Source organism: Eubalaena glacialis, chromosome 15 (assembly GCF_028564815.1).
Source record: "Eubalaena glacialis isolate mEubGla1 chromosome 15, mEubGla1.1.hap2.+ XY, whole genome shotgun sequence".
NCBI lineage: Eukaryota > Metazoa > Chordata > Mammalia > Artiodactyla > Balaenidae > Eubalaena > Eubalaena glacialis.
Window position 1 is genome coordinate 55730938 of NC_083730.1, and position 23262 is coordinate 55754199.

At 41.1% G+C, this 23262-nt stretch overlaps 1 protein-coding gene and 1 long non-coding RNA gene across 4 annotated transcripts in view; one reads left to right on the forward strand and one right to left on the reverse strand.

Moving 5' to 3' along the window:
* Positions 1-23262, forward strand: part of LOC133074923 (uncharacterized) — a 51413-nt gene that overhangs the window by 20352 nt on the left and 7799 nt on the right. The window lies entirely within an intron of this gene.
* COLEC12 (collectin subfamily member 12) overlaps positions 12073-23262 on the reverse strand; it is a 193399-nt gene continuing 182209 nt past the window's right edge. The window contains exons 9-10 of the mRNA XM_061168875.1: positions 21220-21365; positions 12073-13537 (exon numbers count right to left, since the gene is read on the reverse strand). Coding sequence (XP_061024858.1) covers positions 13518-13537; positions 21220-21365 — 166 coding nt within the window. The 3' untranslated portion in view covers positions 12073-13517. The remainder of the gene's footprint in view (positions 13538-21219; positions 21366-23262) is intronic.

Genomic DNA, 23262 nt, shown 5'->3' on the forward strand with positions numbered 1-23262 from the left:
TTTTATATTGGAGTATAGTTGATTTACAATGTTGTGTTAGTTTCAGGTGCACAGCAAAGTGATTCAGTTATACATATACATATATCTCTTCTTTTTCAGATTCTTTTCCTATGTAAGTTATTACGGAGTATTGAGTAGAGTTCCCTGGGCTATACAGTAGGTCCTTATTGATCATCTGTTTTATATATAGTAGTGTGTGTATGTTAATCCCAACCTCCTAATTTATCCCTCCCCCCACCTTTCACCTTTGGTAACCATAAATTTGTTTTCTAAGTCTGTGAGTCTGTTTCTGTTTTGTAAATAAGTTTATTTGTATCATTTTTTAGATTCCACATATAAGTGATATCACATGGTATTTGTCTTTCTGTCTGACTTACTTCACTTAGTATAATAACCTCTAGGTCCATCCATGTTGCTGCAAATGACATTATTTCATTCTTTTTTATGGCTGAGTAATATTCCACTGTATATATATACCACATCTTCTTTATCTATTCCTCTGTCAGTGGACATTTAGGTTGCTTCCATGTCTTACCTACTGTAAATAGTGCTGCAATGAACATTGAGGTGCATGTATCTTTTCGAATTATGGTTTTCTCTGGATATATGCCCAGGAGTTGTTATTGTCCTGTTAGTATAGCTTTGTATCTAATTTAGCAACTTTTTTTAAAAAATAGACTTTATTTTTTAGAACAGTTTTAGATATATAAAAAAATTGAGTAGATAGTACAGAGGATTCCCTTATACCCTGCACCCAGTTTCCTTTATCTTAACATCTTACATTAGTATGGTACATGTGTTATAATCAGTGAACCAATACTGGTTCATTACTATTAACCAAAGTCCATACTTTACTCAGATGCCCTTAGTTTTGACCTAATGTCCTTTTTCTGTCTCAGGATCCCATTCAAGATACCACATTACATGGAATTGTCAGGTCTCCATAGCCTCTCCTTGGCTTTGACTGTTTTTTGTTCCTTGTTTGTTTTTGATGACCTTGACAGTTTTTAGGAGTACCAGTCAGATATTTTGTAGGATATCCTTCCATAGGAATGTGTCCAATGTTTTCTGCACGAATAGACTGATCTTATGGGCTTTTGGGAGACAGACCAAAGGATAAAGTGCCATTTTCATTACATCATATCAAGAGTATATGCCATCCACATGATTTATGACTGTTAATGTTGGCTTTGGTCACCTAGCTAAGGTAGCACTTGTCAGGTTTTTCCATTCTCTCTCCTCCCTCCTAGCAACCACTGATCTTTTTACTGTCTCTATAGTTTTGCCTTTTCCAGTTGCTATTATTGGTGACCTCTTACAAGAGAGGTTGTCAAAAGTGCTACCTTGCTTTTAAAGCTCCTTAAGATGATTCTGTGTGCCCTTCAGACTCTTATCAGGTCACATTAAGGATAATGGTATTGTAGACAGAGTGGTGGGAGAGTGGGATGGAAACAGTGCTGAGTTTGAGGACCCCTCTGCTACTCAGTGCCCAGTCCTTTAACACCTTCAGCCTCAGCTTCCTCATTTTGTAAAGTAGGAAATGTCATAGCAGCGCAATGATACTATAAGTGATAAAATATCCTAATCCACTGAGGTGTTTGTCTGAAATAAAATTATATGTGTGAAACGCTTCCTAAGCACTACAGAAAGATAAATTATTACCATCTAGTATAGGGGTTGGCAAAATTTTTCTGTAAAGGAACAGATAGGACATGTCAGTTTTGTAGGCTATCTGGTCTCTATTGCAACTGTTCAACTCTGCCATTGCTGTTCAAGAGCAACCATGGACAGCGCTTAAACCAATGAGCACAGCTGTGTTCCAATAAAACTTTATTTATAAAAACACGCAGGGGGCTGTATTTGGCCCACAGACTATCGCACGCTGACTCCTTGTCTAGAATATGCGTGGAAAGACACAAACCACTCTGCCCACTTCCTCCTGAAATCTCTTCCAAATATAGTGCTGACGAGGACATTCAGTAATTTATTGGGAGTCTTGACGCACAGACTACAAAGACCCTAGGTGGATTGAGTCCATACACATATGATATAAATAAATAAATGATGGAATAAATTAATAAGAGGGGGAGAAGAGACAGATCTCAAGGCTTGATCCTGAGGCCAGATGCACCACTGTGGTACTGCTGATTGTGAGGAGCTCCAGGGAGTGGTGTATCCTTGAACATTTTATCCTGGGTGTCCGATAGGTGGAGGTTCTGAAGACTAGAACGTCAGCAAGGATATACAGTGCTCGGCCATCGCATAAGACGCCTGGGGAGAGAATGGTGCCAATTTGCAGAAAATAGGAAAAAGAGGGTGTTCAGGTGAGTGGTAAAGGGGTTTGAGTAAGGACGTCAGGGTGCCCCCAATTTCCTGTATTCCCCAAAATTCCCACAAAAGAGAAGAGCTGAAAGGGCTCCTGCTCTGAAGACAGGCTAGCAATTGCCATCCATGGAGGAACTCTTTTTTTTTTTTTTTTTTTTTTTTTTTTATATTTTTATTTTTGGCTGTGTTGGGTCTTCGTTTCTGTGCGAGGGCTTTCTCTAGTTGCGGCAAGTGGGGGCCACTCTTCATCGCGGTGTGTGGGCCTCTCACTATCGTGGCCTCTCTTGTTGCGGAGCACAGGCTCCAGACGCGCAGGCTCAGTAGTTGTGGCGCACGGGCCTAGTTGCTCTGCGGCATGTGGGATCTTCCCAGACCAGGGCTCAAACCTGTGTCCCCTGCATTGGCAGGCAGACTCTCAACCACTGCGCCACCAGGGAAGCCCAGGAACTCGTTTTTTCTTTTTAATTTTGCAAAGTTTTCTAAATAGGTAGTGTCAGTTTGCAAGCCCCCCGAGCTGGGTGCTAAGCATGCGGAGTCTTCGTTATCTCACCCTGGGAGGGCTGGCTGCTGCCTTGTCTCGGAGGACAGATTTTATCTTTTTTTTTTTTTTTTTTCTGGAACTGCCTCCTAAATGCCTTGTGACAGCCAAGTTCCCAAGGCCAAGGGCCTCACTCTGCTTCATTCCACCTGTGCAGTTGCAACTGGGAGGAGATGTGTGGGAACTGGCTGAACTTTCTGATCAATTTTTCCCTAAATCTAAAACTGCACAGGGAGATCAACCCTGTGCTTTGTGACCACCTAGAGGGGTGGGATAGGGAGGGTGGGAGGGAGGGAGATGCAAGAGGGAAGAGATATGGGAACATATGTATATGTATAACTGATACACTTTGTTATAAAGCAGAAACTAACACACCATTGTAAAGCAATTATACTCCAATAAAGATGTTAAAAAAAAAAAAAGAAAGTAACGTCTATAAAGATAAGGAAAAAATGGTCCACTTATAAATGTCATCCCCCCTTTTACCTCCTATCCCCAGATTCCTCCCCACAATGACTGAGTCCACCTTTGGAGACACCCTTCTTTGGGTGAAGTATCACCTTCCCAGGCTTTCTACCGAGGTTTTTCTCCCTCCCTATCCCTTCCTCTGTCTCTTGTATTAGTGGCATTGGGTTTTTATTATTGAGATTTGGTTATTCTGGTGCAGACCCTGTAGGGTGAGGCTGGATCTTGTCTGAAGGTTGAGATCTGTGTCGTGTGAATAACTGGAGACAGGTGTCTCCAGGGTGGACCCATGGATCTGTAGGCAGGAGAGGGGCACTTTGGGGGTCTAGATGCCTAAAAGGTGCTTCTGGACAGGGGGTTTTCAAGGTGATGTCAGGCGGCACCCTGGAGTGAGGGAGGGAGCAGTCCAGGTGAGACCTCTCTTCCCTGGAATCCTCCATGGCTGGCAAGCTCTGCTTGTCTAGCAACTGGATGCTCTCTGTGACTGTTTATCTTTTATTGTGCTCTAGCCCTGACTGTAAGCCTTCTCCAGAGCTTCTAACCTAGAGAATGAAAGGGAGGGGTTTGGTCAATGCTTGGATGTGAGCGTTGACAGAGCAGTGTCCCCCTCCTGCTGTGATGACAGCAGGGATCCATGAGGCCCCAGGAGAACGTGAAGCTTAGGGACACATCAGGCTGTGTGGTCCAGGATGTTAGCCTTCAAGTGCTAATCTTGGGGATTGGTTTATTTTCTCATGAGAAGTGGTATTTTCTTATATAATCTCTAATACTAAGTAGGAGATTATTTCTCAAAAATAGCAACGGGGCTAGACAGGGAAGGATGAGAATCCAGAGTTCATGCAAATGTTCAGACAGATCAGCCTTGCCTGCTTTTCAGTGGTGCCCAGCGCCTTCCTGCGGGGGTTTCCGGTTGCTGGGAGCAGCCTGTCTCTGGCAGGTCTACTCCTGGGTAGGTTCAACCCCAACCTGTATTTGGATAACATGCTGGGTTCCTGGCCTCCCCTGCTCTGGCCTCATGAGGTGCCCGTTGTGGCAGGATGCGTGTCAGCGAGCTGAATTAGGGAGGAAAACAGTCCCCACGGGAGGTGGGAAGCAGCAACCCCAAATGCCAGGGCCAGTTGACCAAGCTGCCAGTTCTTACTGCAGACTGTGGAAGAATGCAGCACATGTGATCCTGTTGCCTGCGATGGAAGACGAAAACAGGAAAAGGTAATGCTGGGGCTCTATGATTTCAAAACACTGTGGCCACAAAGTTGAAAAGTGAGCACAAACGATCTTGAGCAGATGATTTTTTCATGCCTTCAGAAGAGTATGTGCAGTGGCGCTGGCTGCTCCTAAGCTGTCATCATCTTAAACTCAGGTTTCATCTGCCTGGGGGGGCAGGCGGAGGACTTCAGGACTCAGAGGACTTTCAGGCAGTGCTTTTTCCCCCGAAAGAACTCTTTCAAATGGACTCTGGGGTAAAAAAAAAAAAAAAATGGTAACAGCTTTCTCTTGGCTGATCCTCTTTCTTTTTCTCTTCCATTCTATGCATCTATGTGTCTATGCTTCTGTCTCCTGTCTTTCTTCCTCCCTCCCTCCTTCCTTCCTTCCTTCTTTTCTTCCTTCTTTCTTTCCTTCCATCCATCTATCCATCATTTAATTTTGGGGGGCTTTTTTTTTCTTTCTGAGAAATGCCAGGCTCTGTATGAAGGTGCTGGTCATTATTCCTTGTGCCTGTTGATTCAGGCCTCTTGGTATACTTCACCCAGTGAAGTTGTAGGTATAGGGTTGAAATAGGTGAAGTTCTGGTATAAAATGATTATTTCTTTGCAGAGTGTCAATTAAGTGGCATCTTACAGGACCTGAAATCCAGACTATTTTATGAAATGGACTCCAAGCTATACCTTTGGAGTAAAAAGAGCTTATTTTCACATGGTATTGTCCAAATGGAGGCATGGCAAATAGTTCTTTAGAAACAAGTTGTTATTACCATCAATAACAAGGTAGTGTGTGTCTACAATGTCCATGATCATTGTATATGCTGATTAAGCAAGAGAAAAATCATTATTCATTTTACTATCTATGAACATCATGGCGGAAGGTTGGAGCTAGGAAATCTTTTGGTGGGGGCAGGATTATAGATTTTTAAGAGCATGTTAGCAAGTCCACTGGGGACTCTTTCTTGCTTTTTGTCTGTTTGAGCAGGATTTCCCACAGCATCAGGCTTCCGTGCTGTTCCTCTCGTGTCCCTTTCCTCCCAGGTCTCAGTAAGTGGGACCTGGAGCTGCCTCATGCAGCTGAGTTCAGCCAGCCTCTCCCATATCCTGTCTGACCTTCAGCTCTCCTTTAGTTGGCCTTTTAGAGTTTGGTTGAAGTTCCAGGAGAGATGCTTCCAGTGGGAGCTGTGTGGAGCAGAAAGTCATATTTCTACAGGTCATGAGGAAGGAGGTAGAACCTGTGAAAAAACTACTTATGATGGGGCCAGAGCCTTTCCATGCAGCCAAGCATCTGTCCATCCACGCTTGCATCTATCCTTGCAACTATTCATGCATTCATCCTTCAGTCTGCCCCTAAAACAAAGGGAGGACACAATGGTATATGAATTCATTCTATTCATTTTGGGTAGATATGATTTATATGCATAAAAAGACTAGTGTATTTCATCCAAGTTTTCAAACTTTAAAAAAAATAATGAACCTCAAATGGAACCTCATATGAAATAAATATGTAGCCATCTGGATAGTGATCTGGAGCTACATTTGCTCTGCAGATACCCTCCTTCCATCCACTGTGGCCCCTTCACAGGATCCCTGGGCTCCCCAGAGCACAGTTTACAGACTGCTGTATGAAACAAAGTATTGGTGATGTGGTACAGGTGGTGGGTCTTGGGTGAATTAAGGAAAGAGAGAGCTCACTGGGGGCTGCAGACTTTTGAGGAAGTGTCTTGAAAGAGAGGGTGTCCTTGAAAGGGGAGTCATGTTTGGACCCATGAAGAGGAGTGGGGCACACACTAAGTGGCAGGTAGAGGCCAGGGATTTGATGACCAAAGGCCCTGGAACTGGAGGTGGGGTACAGGTAGGAGGGGTGTCAGTCAGGGTCCAATAAGAAAAAGATGGCACCCTCAGGCTGGAACCAACTGGAAGCCAAGAGCCAATGGAGCCCATAAAGATCTACCTTCCAAAACCCAGAGAATGGTGGAGAAGGGATCTGGAGGGACAAATAGAAAATAACCATATAGAGAGCTGCTGGGTTAGAGCTGAAGGGCTTGTATCAGTTAGCTCTTGTTCCAGTAATGCTGTATAATAAACAGCCCCCAAATCTCAATGGAATATATATCGCATTAGGTATTTATTCTTACACGTCTGTGGCGTGGCCCAGTGGCTCTGCTGCAGGCTCTGAAGGTTGGGCTGGCTCTGCTTCTTGCTGCAGGTCTGTCTTGGCTGGGGCAGCTTTGCGCCATGTGTGTTCATTCTAGAGCCCTGGCCACAGGGGCAGCAGCTACCTAGAGGAAGCCCTCCTCAAGGTGATGGCAGATGTACAAGAGGGCAAGCACAGTTACCCTAGGATTTCTCAAGCCTTTGGTCACATCACATCCACCAATATTGGCCGAAGCAAGTCACCTGGCTGAGCCCGAGTTAAGGGGGCAGGAAGGTACCCTCCTCCCAGAGAGATAGGGGAATTACAAATGGGTGGATGCAGAGAGGTATGGAGAATTGGAGCCAGTAATTCAATCCACCAGAGTCTCCACAGGAAGGCAAGTTAGAAAATACAGTTGACCCTTCAACAAAGGGTCAGGTTAGGGGCACTGACCCTTTACACATAACTTGTGGTCCTCCCTCCATATATGCCATTTGGTTCCTCCGTATCCGTGGTCTGCATCTGCGGATTCAACCAACTGTGGATCGTGCAGTACTCTAGTATGTATTTATTGAAAAACATCCATGTATAAGTGGACCCATGCAGTTCAAACCTGCGTTGTTCAAGGGTCCCTGTATGTTGTACAGGAGGGGAATTGGTGTGGCTGGGTTTGGAAGGTGCAACTACTATTTATACTGCTTCCCACCCATAGCCATACTCCTTTCCTTTTATCATAATAGAATTTTTAGCTTGGCATGTGACTGTATTTCACAGCTAAAGCCTATATTTCCCAGCCTCCTTGCAATAAATGAGGCTATTTGACTAAGTTCTGGCTAAAGAGATGTGAGTGGAAATGATGTCTGCAATTTCTGCCTTAAAGGGATTCAATTCTCTCTCCACCTCTCCTTCAAGCATGCTTCCTGGAATGTGGGTGTGGTGCTGAGCCCTCTTGGACCCTGCGAATGCGGGCGATGGCTTCAGGATGGCAGAACAGGAATATAGTAGGAGGGTGGCTCCCTGGGCTGCTTATGTTCATATAGTTAGATAGAGGAGAAGAAGCCTCCATCTTATTTAGGCTGGCATTATTTTGGGTCTTCATTTCAGCAGCCAAATCTGTAATTAATACAAACTGATAGGAACCTCTACTCTTACACCTAACTGAAGGGATAACACAGAGAGAGATACCAATTAATTTTTTTCAGCACTTACTGGACTAAGAGAGAAGAGATGATCACAATTTAAATTTTTCTCCATGTCACTCCTGTCTAGTATTTTGAAAGGCATTATCAGTGAGCTAATTGTCAATGCAAATTCACCCTAATGATAACAGGACAAGCAATGCCAGTTCTGAACCAGTTCTGGACCAGTGCTGGTTCTGTCCATGAGCAGAGGGCCTGGTGGGAAAGAGAGGTGCGGGGAGAGAGCTATTTGTCGCTTGTTTGAATATGCCTCACAAGCAGGAAGTAGAGAGGAGGATTCAAACCTGGGTCTATTTGGCTCCCAAGCCTGTCTCCTTTCATTTGACACTAATTATATCAGAGAACTCTGTGAGACGTCCAGTTACTCTAGAATCTACGGTGGTTTCTCCAAACTGGACCTCTTTGGACATCCATGGCATGGGTGCCAAGTGGACTTTTGCCTCTTTGCTCATTGATAACAAAGAGATTGGCCTAGTACTTTTATGTAAAGAGCACGAATCACGATTCCTCCATTATCTCCCTGCTTCTGTTAGAGAGACCTGGTGGCTTGACTGATTTCTTGTGGCAAAGAACAAAATACAACCCAGAAAGCCCAGACTCTCGGGAAGGTTACTGTTGGATCATAGGAGACAGCGTGGCGGGGTGGAAGCTAGGTGGCCATGGGTTCAAATCCCAGTTCTTGGAAAATTATTTAACCTGTCTGATCTTCAGTTTCCTTGTATGGTAGTTGGAGATAGTAGGTGTTATTATAGCTACTCTAGAGCCAGCAATTTGTGCTGGTTTATGTCAGGCCTGGCCTAGCTCCTCTGCTCTCAGGCACAGGAACTGCTTTTAAGAATCTTATAATTCCCTGCAGCTTGCAGGCATTATTTAGTGGGTCACGGCAATGAGTGATGATTAAAGAATACAGCAAACTCTGGCACCAACGGTTGGAAGACTGGCCAAAGGACAATTCTCCATCTCTGGCCAAGAGGACTAACCCTTTTGTTAAAGCCCATTTAATGACCTGCCTGGTTGAGTTGTTGGCGGGAGTCTCCTTGCTGGCAGCTGACTCCCAACCAAGTTGTACGGGTGATCCCTGTTTTACAAATTTGGGCCTAATAAGTCCTTGGGGGAAAGCTGGAGGCTGGGATACAACCCTGCCTATGGCAGGCAGGGCTGGACTGAGATAGTTCATTCATAGACTCATTCATTGAAAAGTTTGAAAACCAGGGTCTCTGCTTCTGGAGAATTAAAGTTGGTTTTCTTAAGCCTGCTTTTCTTTGGACTTCTGCCCACCTGGTGTAACCCGGGCATGCTATGTACGTATTTGAACAAGTATATCTAGGAGGAGAGGAAAAAGCATGAACGGGTGGAGTGGAATCTCTTTAACATCTGCTCTGTGATTTATAAAATAAGTGTGATGCCATGCCACTAAGGGATGCTTTCCAGGAAAATGGAGCTATGGTACAGAGAAATACCTTCTAAAAAATGGCAAAAGTTCACCTATACTTCTAAAACTGTTGAGTATAACAGAAAAGAGATATTTCATTACACAGCCATTTAGAAAAGGTTTCTAAAGCTTTTCCCTGACTCAGGGCCATATTTTGATAAATAGAATGAATCTGCTTTGCCAGTTGATTCTTTTCACTCAATATTCCATTCATAATATGTATATTACATATATATCCAATATAGTGGATGTACAGTAACCAGTTGTTATCAACATGAATTGCTTCATTTCTCCAGCTTGGCTTCTCCCATTCTTCAGTTCTCTTAAGATTTCATTGCTGACTGGCAATATTCACCTTTCTCTTCTTTCTTTCTTTTTTTTTTTTATAAATTTATTTATTATTTTATTTTATTTATTTATTTATTTTGGCTGCATTGGTCTTCGTTGCTGCGTGCGGGCTTTTTCTCTGGTTGCGGTGAGCGGGGGCTACTCTTCATTGAGGTGCACGGGCTTCTCATCGTGGTGGCTTCTCTTGTTGCAGAGCACAGGCTCTAGGTGCGTGGGCTTCAGTAGTTGTGGCACGTGGGCTCAGTAGTTGTGGCTCGTGGGCTCTAGAGCACAGTCTCAGTAGTTGTGGAGCACGGGCTTAGTTGCTCCACAGCATGTGGGGTCTTCCTGGACCAGGGCTCAAACCCGTGTCCCCTACATTGGCAGGTGGATTCCCAACCGCTGCGCCATCAGGGAAGCCCACCTTTCTCTTCTTAATTCAGTAATATTTAGGCCTCTCAGCTAATCTGTAGATCATCTAACACAGTGTGTGGGTTTTCCTCCATGTTATCCAGAGCATTTGTGTGTAGCGTTTGGCATGGAAGGAAGAATCAGCTCTTCCTTCAGGGTGCATTTGTTGTGAAAGGATTCAGGCTAGACGTGATGCTTGAGCTGAATCTTAAAGGAGGTACTTTCCAGGTAACAAAGGTAGGGAAGGGAAGTTCAGGTAAAGTATGGGGGTAAGAAAGAGCATGGAGGAAATTGCAGGTGGCTTGCAAGGCTGTTACGGCACATGGCAAGGGAGGGCAGGGTTGCAGCTGGAGGGGAGGCTGGAGGTGCAGCTGAGGACCTGGTCACGAGGGCCTTATCTCCCCTGCATGTTTGTCCTGCAGGCAACTCAGATTTTAAACTGAGGGTAAGGGTTAGAATGGACTTAGATTTAGGGACGTAAGAACGAGGAACCTGATCAGATTTGCAAGTGTTCAAATTAGCCTCAGTGTCCTCATTCCTAAAGTAGAGAGAGAGGTTTTGCACCAAGATTAGAAAAGGTAATGTATGTGAAAGTGCTAAATATATTTAAACTATTATTATTATTATTGGACTTCTTTGAGCCATGCATGAGTTGACATACTTAGTTTTTCAAGAGATCAGTTTTGTCATCTGAGGCAAAATACACATGCTTAATATTGTTACCTGATTTGTATAGGGATATATGATTGATTGTTTGATTGATTGGCTGCGTTGGGTCTTCGTTGCTGCGTGCGGGCTTTCTCTAGTTGCAGCGAGCGGGGGCTACTCTTCGTTGTGGTGCACAGGCTTCTCATAGCGGTGGCTTCTCTTGTTTCGGGGCACAGGCTCTAGGCGCGAGGGCTTCAGTAGTTGTGGCTCACGGGCTCTAGAACGCAGGCTCAGTAGTTGTGGCGCACGGGCTTAGTTGCTCTGCAGCATGTGGGATCTTCCCAGACCAGGGCTCGAACCCGTGTCCCCTGCATTGGCAGGTGGATTCTTAACCACTGCACCACCAGGGAAGTCCCAGGGATATATGATTTATGTAGCTTTCTATTTCCTTAAACATCTGGTTTTTAAAATGGGAGCAGGTCTTACTATTTGTTGTCTGCTTTAAACTCTGCTAAAATCGGAAGGATATGGGAAGACCTGGTGAACGCTGCTCACGGAAGAGGAAAATAAAGGGTTTTTTCTTTCTGGTTGTGCACTCATTCTTTCAAGAGTCATTTAAAAAGAAAAAGTTTCCATCTTCTCATAGCAACTCAAGTGCTTGAAGACCTCATGACATTTTACCAAAACTCTCCTCCCAGAAGGGCATCAGTGGTGAGTAGGTGAATAGAAACATGGTGTATAAATAGCTAAATATACAGAGGAGTACATGAGGCATCTGGTAATGTGTGATTTTCATCTGATTTTACTGTGTTACTAAGACAAACCCTGCTTCCTAAAGAAAATTAGAACATTTTCAAAGCTCGAGTCTGAATCCTGCCTCATTCCTTGGTGATGATGTGACCCAGGAAATGACATCACCTCCCTGAGTGCCCCCCTCTATAAAATGGGGAGAGTAGTAAGGCCTACTTTTTAGGGCTGTTGGGAGGATAACATGAGATCATCTGATTGAAGCCTGACAAATGATAAGCACTGGGTAAGTTGTTATTAGGAACACCCTCAGCTGTGGAAGCCAGCACCATTCTCTTCTGAGCATGGCATCAGACGTTCAAGTTGCTTCTGAACATGAATCTTAATTGACACCTAAGAAACCAGAAGAGGATGAAAAAGAGGATAGAGTTTAGTCTATAGAAGGTCTTGAGCCTGAAGAGGTACCAGAGTCCAGTGCCTGTCTTGTGTCACAGGGCCCAGACGACAGCGGGTCCTACCAGCCCGACCAGACCACATGGACAGGACAGCAGGGCATAAAGGTGCTGAAGAGGTGACCATTCCTGGGCTGCAGAGATGGCATGATCGGTGACCAGGGCAAGACAACACAGTCCACACAGCTGTAGGTGTGAAAATCAAACTCTGTCTTTATTCTTTTACCATTGTATGTGGGATAGGTAGCAGCACTGCTGCGGAGCTCCTTGGGAGGAGAGGAGAGGGAATCTGTTGGATGGAAATCTTACCTTTGAGCATCAGTTACATCTAAGCCTGTTTTCAGCACATTTCATGTTAGACTTTTCAATGGCAAGTCAAGGAGTAGAAGGAAGATGGGCTCAGACAAAAGGTTCTTTGCAAGAGTTCAACATAGTGGCCAAAATTTTATTCTTGCATTTCATCATGCATGTGCCTTGGAATTATGGTTTTTTTGGAATCTGACTTAAGAAAACATAAACTTTCCAGGTAGTGTATAGCTGTCCCCATCTTTCTAGCCTCTCTGCCTTTGGCCGATGTGATGCCATACTTTCCTGACATTTAATATCAGCTCTGGTATGGGTCTGATACCAAGTATATTCATACCTCAGCCATAAAACAGGACCTTCTAGATAGCCAGATTCAGGTGCTCTGCCCTTCCCAACAGATGCCTCTCCACCATCCCTGACTCCGCCAAAATGAAGTAAAAGCACATCCTGAGTTGACCACTTCCTCTGAGCCTGGCAGACACACAGCAAGAGTCTTGGCTGGTGATGGGCTTGATGCATGGCCCACTTGACTGAGCCACATATATGCTCAGGCTTGACCTACACTGGCAAAATCTGCAAGGACACTTCTAGGCATTTCAAGTGATTGACTCCTCTGAGGAAATGATACATTAAAAAATATACATATACACACATATTTAATTATTTTTTTAAACCACAACTGAAAAAAATTCTTTGCCACTGTGTAGAATTAAATCTGACAAGAAACCCTATGAGTTTTTATTAGTACCATTATTGTTTTCTTTGGCTTCATGTACTATATTGGTAAAATAACAAAAAAAAAAAAAGAAAATAAATTGTAAAAAGGCAAATATTTTGTACAAAAATACAAAGTTTTAAAAGCTCTTTAAGTATATTTCATATTGTTACTAAGAGTTGACCTATATATCTGTATGTCTGCATATTTTTCCTACATGTGGGATTTTAGAAATGTAAGGTACTGTTTACACAGTATACATTTTCAGTTCTTCCTAAAGCTCAACAACCAATGATAATCTTTTTTCTGATTGGAGCATTCCATACTCTGGAAGACATGATTTGCATAACTGTACGGTTACTGGCTGAGAAAAATCTATGTGATTCAGTCCATTTGCATACTGAAAATCAATGTATCATACTGGGGGAACACTTTTGTTCCAAAGTCCTTAAGTAATGGCAGATGGTAAAGAACGTTGGCTGTCAATTTTTTCAGTAATTGGTTTTCAGTGCTTTTTTTCAATCTGGTGAGAAGGTGATGCAATGAGGAAGAAGTATCTTTTGCCTTTGAGAACTGTCCGAAAATTTGCTCTTATTATTATTATCACAGTCCATTATAATGCAGGTGATAGTACTAAAAGAAAGGAAAAAGGATGGGTGTTAGTTTTTCTTAAAGAACAATGTTAATGTATAATTCAAAAATGGAACATGTGTTTTTATAGGAAACATTCCAAATACATCGTTCAATAATTATTTTTTCAAATAAATGCCTAGAAATTCTTACTCAGGTTAAATAAAAGGTAAAATTCACTTTGAAAGAGCCTATTCTGGGGAATCCTAGTCCCAACTCAAATCCCAAATGGCCAAAGAAGGCTAACAAATGACAAATCTGGGTCACTTGTCACCCTCTACTGTAATCTTTTGTTGAGATATTTGTGTTCTTTTCCTGAAACTGACCAGGATGGGAGTTCCTTACGTGTCTGGAGACCTCTAGCACTTGGACCAGTGCTTGACACACTAGAGGTTTTCAATACATGACTGTTGAATGGATAAATGCATAATTTGTGCCCCAGTTACTGTCAAAAATAATTTGAGCAAAATATATTTTTGTCATCAACTTTGTTTTTAAAAATTGAGATAAAATTGACATATAACATATTAGTTTCAAGTGTACATGATTCCAAATTTGTATATATTGCAAAATGATCACCACAGTAAGTCTAGTTAACGTCCACTACCACATGTAGTTATAATTTTTTTGTTGTTGTGATGAGGATTTTTAAGATTTACTCTTTTAGCAACTTTCAAATATATAACAGGATTATTAACTATAGTCACCATGCTGTACATGACATTACATTACCATGCCTTATTTATTTTATAACTAGATGTTTATACCTTTTGAGCCCCTTCACCCATTTTGTACACCCCACCACTCCCCACCTCTGGCAACCACCTGTTTTCTGTATCTATGAGTTCCGTTTTTTTTTTTTAAGGTTCCATATAAGTGCGATCATATGGTGTCTGTCTCTGTCTGACTTATTTCACTTAGCATAATGCCCTCAAGGTTAATCCATGTTGTCACAAATGGCAATATTTCATTCTTTTTTATGGCTGAATAATAATATTCCATTGTATTTATATACTGCATTTTCTTTACCCATTCATCTATTGATGGACCCTTAGATTGCTTCCATATTGTAAATAATGCTATTGTAAATAATGCTCCAATGAACGTAAGGGTACATATATCTTTTCAAGTTAATGTTTTTGTTTCTTCAGATGAATACCTAGAAGTGGAATTGCTGGATCATATGGTAGTTCTATTATATTTTTAATTTCTTGAGGAACCTCCATACTGTTTTTCCATAGTGGCTGCACCAATTTACATTCCCACCAACAGTGCATAAGGGTTCCCTTTTCTCCACATCCTCGCCAACACTTGTTATTTCTTGTCTTTTCTATAATGACCATTTTGACAGGTGTGAGGTAATATCTCATTGTGGTTTTCATTTGCATTTCCTTGATGATTAGGGATGTTGAGCAGCTTTTCATGTACCTGTTGGCCGTCTGTCTGTCTTCTTTGGAAAAATGTCTGTTCAGATCTTATGCCCATTTTTCAATGGGATTGTTTGGTGTTTTGCTATTGAGTTGTATGAGTTTTTCATATATTTGGGATATTAGCACCTTATCAGTTCTATGATTTGCAGATATTTTTTCCCATTCAGCAAGCCGACTTTTCACTTGTTGATGGTTTTCTTTGCTTTGCAGAAGCTTTAGAGTTTGATGTAGTCACACTTGCTTATTTTTGCTTTTGTTGTCAGTAGTCACACTTGCTTATTTTTGCTTTTGTTGTCAGATCCAAAAAATCATTGCCAAGATCAATGTCAAGGAGATTATCACCTATGTTTTCTTCCAGGAATTTTATGGTTTCAGGTCTTACATTTGAGTCTTTCATCCATTTTGAGCTTATTTTTGTGTATGGTATAAGAGAGTGGTCCAGTTTCATTCTTTTGCATGTGGCTGTCCAGTTTTCTCAACAGCATTTATTGAAGAGATTGTCCTCTCCCCACTGCATATTATTGGCTCCTTTATCATAAGTTAGTTGACCAATAATCCATATGCATGGATTTATTTCTGGGTTATATATTCTGTTTCACTGATCTGTGTATCTGTTTTTATGCCACTACCACACTGTATTGATCCCTGTAGCTTTGTAATATAGTTTGAAATCAGGGACTGTGTCTAGCTTTGCTTTTCTTTCTCAAGATTACTTTGGCTATTTGGGGTCTTTTGTGGTTCCATACAAATTTTAGGATTGTTTGTTCTATTTCTGTGAAAAATGCCATAGGAATTTTTCTAGGGATTGCATTGGATCTGTAGATTGCTTTGGATAGTATGGACATTTTAACAATATTCTTCCAATCCATGAGCACAGAATATCTTTCTATTTATTTGGGTCTTCTTCAGTTTCTTTCATCAATGTCTTATAGTTTTCAGTGTATAGGTCTTTCACCTCCTTGGGTAAATTTATTCCTAGGTATTTTATCCTTGTTGATGCAATTGCAAATGGTATTGTTTCCCTAATTTCTCTTTCTGATAGTTTGTTATGTGTATGGAAACACAACATATTTTTGTATATTGATTTTTGTGTCCTGCGACTTTACAGAATTCATTTATTCTAACATTTTTTTTTGGTGGAGCCATTAGGGTTTTCTATATATAAAATATCATGTTACCTGCAAATAGCGACAGTTTTACTTCTTCCTTTCTGATTTGGATGCCTTTTATTTCTTTTTTTTGCCTAATTGCTCTGGCTAGGATTTCCAATACTATGCTGAATAAAAGTGGTGAGAGTGAGCATCCTTGTCTTGTTCCTGATCTTAGAGCAAAAGTATTCAGCTTTTCACCATTGAGTATGATGTTAGTTGTGGGCTTGTCATAGTCCCTCTATAGAGAGTTTCCCTCTACAGGGAATCCATTTGAGAGTTTTTTTTTTTTTTATCATAAATGAACACTGAATTTTGTCAAATGCTTTTTCTGCATCTATTGAGATGATATATGATTTTTTTCTTTCATTCTGTTAATGTAGTGTATCTCATTGATTGATTTGTGGATGTTAAACCATCCTTATATCCCTGGAATAAATCTCACTTGATCATGGCGTATAATTCTTTTACTGTATTGTTGAATTCGGTTTGCTAATATTTTGTTGAGGATTTTTACATCTATAGTTCATCAAGGATATTGGCCTGTAATTTTCTTTTCTTGTAGTGTCCTTGTCTGGCTTTGGTATCAGGGTAATGCTGGCCTCATAAAATGAGTTTGGAAGTGTTTCCTCCTCTTTTATTTTTCGGAAGAGTTTGAGAAGGATTGGTATTAATTTTTCTTTAAACGGTTGGTAGAATTCACTAATGAAGCCATCTGGCCCTGGACTTTTGTTTATTGGGAGGTTTTTGATTACTTATTCAGTCTCTTTACTAGTAATTGGTCTGTTCAGACTTTTTTATTTCTTCATGATTCAGTTCTTCGTAGATAGTATGTTTCTAGGAATTTATTTCTCATAGGTTGTCCAATTTGTTGGTGTATAATTGTTCATAGTGATCTTTGTATTTCTGTGATACCAGTTACAGTGTCTCCTCTCTCATTTCTGATTGTATATATTTGAGCCCATATTTTTTTCTTGGTAAATCTAGCTAAAAGTTTGTCGATTTTGTTTATCTTTCAAATACCAGCTCTATCATTAATCTTTTCTATTATCTTTTTAGGCTCTATTTCATTTATTTCCACTCTGATCTTTATTTCCTTCCTTCAGCTAACTTTGGGCTTCATTTGTTCTTCTTTTTCTAGTTCCTGGAGGGGTAAGGTTAGGTGGTTTATCTGAGATCTTTTTTTCTTGATATAGCATGTATTGCTATGAACCTCCCTCCTAGAACTGCTTTGCTACATCCCATAAGTCTTGGTATGTTGCATTTCCATTTGTCTTACCATATTTTTTACTTCCTTTTTGATTTCTTCCTTGACCCACTGGTTGTTCAGTAGCATGTTGTTTAATCTCCTCATAATTGTGATTTTTCCAGTTTTCTTCTTGTGATTGAAGCCATGTCAAGCATCTTTTCCAGCCACAATGGTATGAGACTAGAAATCAATCTTCTTAAATTTATTGAGACTTTTTTTGTGGCCTAACATGATATATTCTGGAGAATGTTCCATGTGCACTTGAGAAGAATGTGTATTCTGTTGCTTTTGGATGGGATTTTTTCTATCAGTTAGGTCCACCTGATCTAATGTGCCATTTAAGGCCAATGTTTCCTTATTGATTTTTTGGTCTGGATGATCTACTCATTGATGAAAGTGGGGTACTATTACTGTACTGCTGTCTATTTCTCCCTTTAGGTCTGTCGATATTTGCTTTTTTTACTTAGGTGCTCCTATGTTGGATGCATAAATATTTACAAATGTTATATACTCTTGTTGGATTGATTCCTTTATCACTATGTAATGACCTCCTTTGTCTCTTATTCCAGTCTTTGTTTTAAAGTCTATTATGTCTGATATAAATATAGCTACCCCATCTTTCTTTGGGTTTCCATTTGCATGGAATATCTTTTTACATCTTCACTTTCAGTCTGTGTGTATCCTTCATCTGAAGTGAGTCTCTTGTAGGCAGCATATAGATGGGTCTTGTATTTTTATCCATTCAGCCATTCTATGTCTTTTGACTGGAGAATGTAGTCTATTTATGTTTAAAATAATTATTAAAAGATATGTATTACTTGCCATTTTGTTAATTGTTTTCTGGCTGTTTTGTAGTTCCTCTGTTTCTTCTTCTCTTGCTCTCTTCCTTTGTGACTTGATGATTTTCTGTAGTGGTATGCTTAGATTCCTTTCTATTTATCTTTTATGTATCTACTATAGGTTTTTGCATTGTGGTTATCATGAGGCTTACATATAACAATTTATAATAGTCTATTTTAATAACTTAAGTTTGAATGCATTCTAAAACTCTGTGTTTTTACTCCCTGCCCCCACACCATTTTGTTTTTGATGTCACAATTTATATCTTTTAATCTTGTGTATCCCTTAACAAATCATTGTAGTTATAGTTATTTTTATTACTTTTGTCTCTTAACCTTCATACTAGCTTTATAAGTGTTAATCCACTACCTTTACAACACTAGAGTATTCTGAATTTTACTATATATATATAAAGGTAAATATATTTTGATCTTTACCAGTGAGATTTATACTTTCATATGTTTTCCTGTTTTTAATTAGCACCCTTTCTTTTCAGTGTAAAGAAGCCTCTTTAACATTTCTTGTAAGGCTGGTCTAGTGGTGGTGAACTCCTTTAGGTTTTGCTTGTCTAGAAAACTCTCTCTCTTTTTCAATTCTGAAGGATAACTTTGCTGGGTAGAGTATTCTTAATTGGAAGTTTTTTTCTTTAAACACTTTTAATAAAACCATTCCACTCCCTTTTGGCTTGCCAAGTTTCTGCTGAAAAATCAGCTGACAGTCCATAGGGGTTCCCTTGTATGTAACAAGTTATTTTTCTCTTGCTGCTTTTAAGATTCTCTCCTTGTCTTTAACTTCTGACATTTTAATTATAATGTGTCTTGGTGTGGGTCTCTTTGGGTTCCTCCTATTTGGAACTCTGGGTTTCCTGGATTTGGATGTCTGTTTCCTTCCCAAGTTTAGGGAAGTTTTCAGCCATTATTTCTTCAAGAAGTTTCTGCCCCGTTACCCCTCTCTTCTCCTTCTGGGCCCCTATAATGTGAATGTTGGACCACCACATGTTGTCTCATAAGTACCTTAAACTATCTTCACGTTTTTTTGTTCTTTTTTCTTTTTGCTTCTCCACTGGGTGTGTTCCACTGACCTGCTTTTGAGCTCACTGATCCTTTCTTCTGCTTCATCTAGTCTGCTACTGAACCCTACTAGTATATATTTTCCAGTTCAGTTATTGTATTCTTCAGCTCTGTAACTTCTATTTGGTACTTTCTTATATTTTCTATCTCTTTATTGAAGTTCTAACTGTGTTCATCTATTCTTCTCCCGAGTTCAGTGTGAGCATCTTTTAACTATTATTTTGAACTTTTTAATAGGTATATCACTTATCTCCATTAAGGACTTTTTATAAGGTTTTATCTTGTTCTTTCATTCAGAACATATGTATCTTTCTTCATTTTGCTTGACTCTCTGTGTTGTCAAACTAGATAAAACAACCCTCTTTCCCAGTCTTGAGGGAGTGGCATCTTGTAGGAATGAACCTTATCTTTCAACCCTGCCCTAGCTCTTGCTTGTCCTTCAAACCACTGTGATTGTTCAAGAAGCCTTTTTTATTTTTAGTGGCTCCTAGCATTTGAGTGTGCCAGGACCTGTCAGTGCCCCAAAGGGGAGGATCTCAGTCAGCAACTAGAGTCTTGCTGATTAGAAACTAGACCTTCAGGCAGCAGCTTTTAAAGTATGCAAATATTTATAGTCTTGTGGGACTGCAAGGTATGTCCCACTGGCCACCAGAACTGGGTGACCTAGAGGTGTCTCCTGCACAGTTGTTGCAAAAATCAGCGTGCCAGACAAGTGTACAAGCTCCATCCTGGGAGCTACCTGCACCCTGTCATGAGGCAGAGGGAGGTCACAAAGATGGCATTCACCAGGCTTTGTCCCTGGAGGGCACCTCAGTAGGTCCCTAGATGAGCCAAACCAGAAGCCTACCCCTCTTGCTGAAGCTCCAGGACAAGCAAATAGGCCTCTTTCACAGAAATACTGGGGGTATGATTCAGTTTGCTGTCTGCACATTGCCCTGGGGATAGCAGCTGGCCAAGAATGATTTGTTTGTTATAGTCTCATGGGACCCAGGAATGCAAGCTCACTGGCCACTAGAACCAGGAGATCAGGGGGTGTTCCCTGGGTGGCAGCTGCAAAAAACTGGGCATCAGACGTGTGTAAAAGCTCCCCTTGGGGTGATACTGGTGCTGTGGAGCACAGCAGAGGGAGGGCACAAAGATAGTGCCTGCCCTTCAAGGTCTCCCACCAACTTTCAAAATAAAGACTTTATGAGATAGAATTACATAATATTCACAAGGTTGTTTAGTTTAGAACTATCTAATATTTTAGAACATGTTCATCACCCCTAAAAGAAACCCATACCTATTACCATTCACCCCCATTTCCTCCTTCCCCCACCACAAACTTTCAAATCTAGTTCTGATGAAGAAAACTAAGATGCTATGTCCTGAAGAGGGTCATGTATTTAATGAAGCTTTACATAAGTACGTTTTGAAATGAAAAAAAGAATCTCCAAATGCCTCTTAGGCTTATGAGCTTATAAGGAGGCGGGGAAACTATATCCCTACATTATCTAGCACAGCATCTGGCCCATAGTAAATGCTCAATAAATACACATGGAATTGAATGCTTGTCCACCTGAATTATCCGTGCATGGAACTCTATGAAAAAGACTTAACACTGGTGCCATATGTTAAATAACAATTGACTGACAATATTATAAGGTAATGACCTAGGCCTTTTAGTCTAATATTTATTGAGTACTTCCTCTACATTAGGCACATTTATTAACTTATTTAAGTCCTCACAACAACCCCATTAAGAAGATACTGTTATTTCCCTGAGGTTAATAGCTTGCCCAGCTAGTAAATGGCGGAACCAGGACTGGAATCCGATTACCGAGCCTACATTCAGATCCCTTATACTCATCACCTCTTGCCCTTTTTTTTTTTTTTTTTTTTTTTTCCTCTTGCCCTTTAATAAGATATAAGCTCAGCGGCTCTCTCTTAAATCCCCTCCGCTGCTTACCTGTCTCCCTGTCTTTTTCGCAAATGAAGTTATTGATGTCCTCACATTGGAAGTCGTTCCACTGCCCAGCATAAATCAGCCCGGCACAGTCTTCTCCAGGCCCATGGCCATGACCCCAGTTATCTGGCTGTCCAGGTTTCCAATTTCTTTTAAGAAAACAGAAATCAAGTATTATTTGCAAAGTCACAGAGAAGTTTTCTCTACCCAAGAGCAGCAGAGAAATGTAAAAAACAAAACCAAGGCCTGTCATTTGTCCGGGAATGAAAATGCACTGTTTAAAAAGCTGTGCACACTCTGATTCAGAAGCAGCAGCTGTTTTGCAGAGCAGTGTGTTATGCAGCATCTCCCTGCAGGCTTGTTATCATTGCCACAGTGCAATCAGCTCACCGAGCTGCTTCATCACATTGCTGGGAGAGTAAATCTGTCTCCAACACAGTTAGATGAATGACAGCTTTCAGACGTGTACTGGAATGCTGACTGCTGGGCATGCGGGTGTATATCTGTGTGTGAACGTATATGCATTCTGAGGACCACACACACACACGCACGCACACACACACATTCTTGTGAGAACCCAGAGGGATCCTCGTACGTTCTGATATCTTGTCTCTAACAAGTCAGAGTCAGGCAGAGAGAGCGGAAGACACTTGATATACACTTACAAGAACCTACAATTATAAACACTTGGTTATGGTTTTCTGGCTAAGTTGTAGATAGTTAATTGCTATAGAAAGAAATAGTAATTTATTCTTACTGAAAATGACTTATACATCTCACTGCCTTTTTTGGGAGAGAGATTCTTTAAAACAAATTTTCTTTAGGATGAGCTCATTTGGGGCTTAACTTGCATGCTGCTGCTCAAAGCACCCCTTTGCCAACGTTTGCTGTTCCTGACTCTATTTCCAAGCAATAAATTAGATGTGCTTCCAAGACTCAAAACTTGAAAGACTACGTTTTCTCTGAGAACCAGGTCTTTGCACAGAAGCTTGTGGTTACCTCCTAAGAGGACAAGCTTGCCTCGTGCGGAGGGTCCGAAAAAACATCTGCAGCAGGAAGTGCTTCCCATAAACGATGACTCATTACCCAACCAGCATCATCTAATAATAACTCACTCTGGTCCATGCTTCATGTTCGTATCAGAGTGGCTGCGGCTTTGGCCGCTAGAGAGAAATCTTCCACTGTACAGACCCTGATAGCAGGAGAAAGTTCTACAGCAAAGAAACACTTCTCACTACTAAGATTTTCCTTTTCTGAGGCCAGGCTCTTACCAGGGTCACCTGGGGACAGAGCCCATGTTGCCCTACTTCTTTTGACGACAAGACCAGCAAAAATCAGGGCGATGGGAAAGGAGAGTTGAAATTTACAGTTAAAGGGTGTAACAAGGTAGCGTGGACTCCCCCAAACCAACTGTATATTTTGGGATGTTTTAAAAAATGAAGTGACCTCACTTAAATAAATCTAGTGATGAAGAGATAATTTAGATGAAACCATCAACTGATGAGAGTAAATGTGGGACGATACTCAGGTGGAAGTCAGAAATAGTCATTCGTTAACTCATTCATTCGACAGATATTCACAGAGCACCACCTATGTGCCAGGGATAAATAATGCTAGCTGATGGCAACACGGCACTGTGGAGAATAGAGTCCCAGCCCTCTCAGAACTTACATCACAGGCAAGAAACAAATGAGGTAAAACTCTCAGACTGTCACAGTGATGCCAGAAAGAGATGAAGTTGGAAGGAAACTTTCAGGCGAGCTTTTTTGTGTGTGTTTCTCTCCACCTTGCAGGACCCTCCCGGAAATGTCAACAATGCCTGGGCAGTTTGATGTTGGTGGTGTACACTTTGTTCATTTCTGTAGTTATACGAGGGGGTTCCATTCCAATTTTGTTTATCAAATTTGAGATTGTGATTCTCGATGCATAATGACAGGACATTTAATATTCTTTATCTCCCAGTTAGTTGGGAAATTGCATAAATAGGAATTCTGATAGAAGATCTGTTTAATATTTTCCCCTTGCATTTCCTTGCCCTTTTGAGTA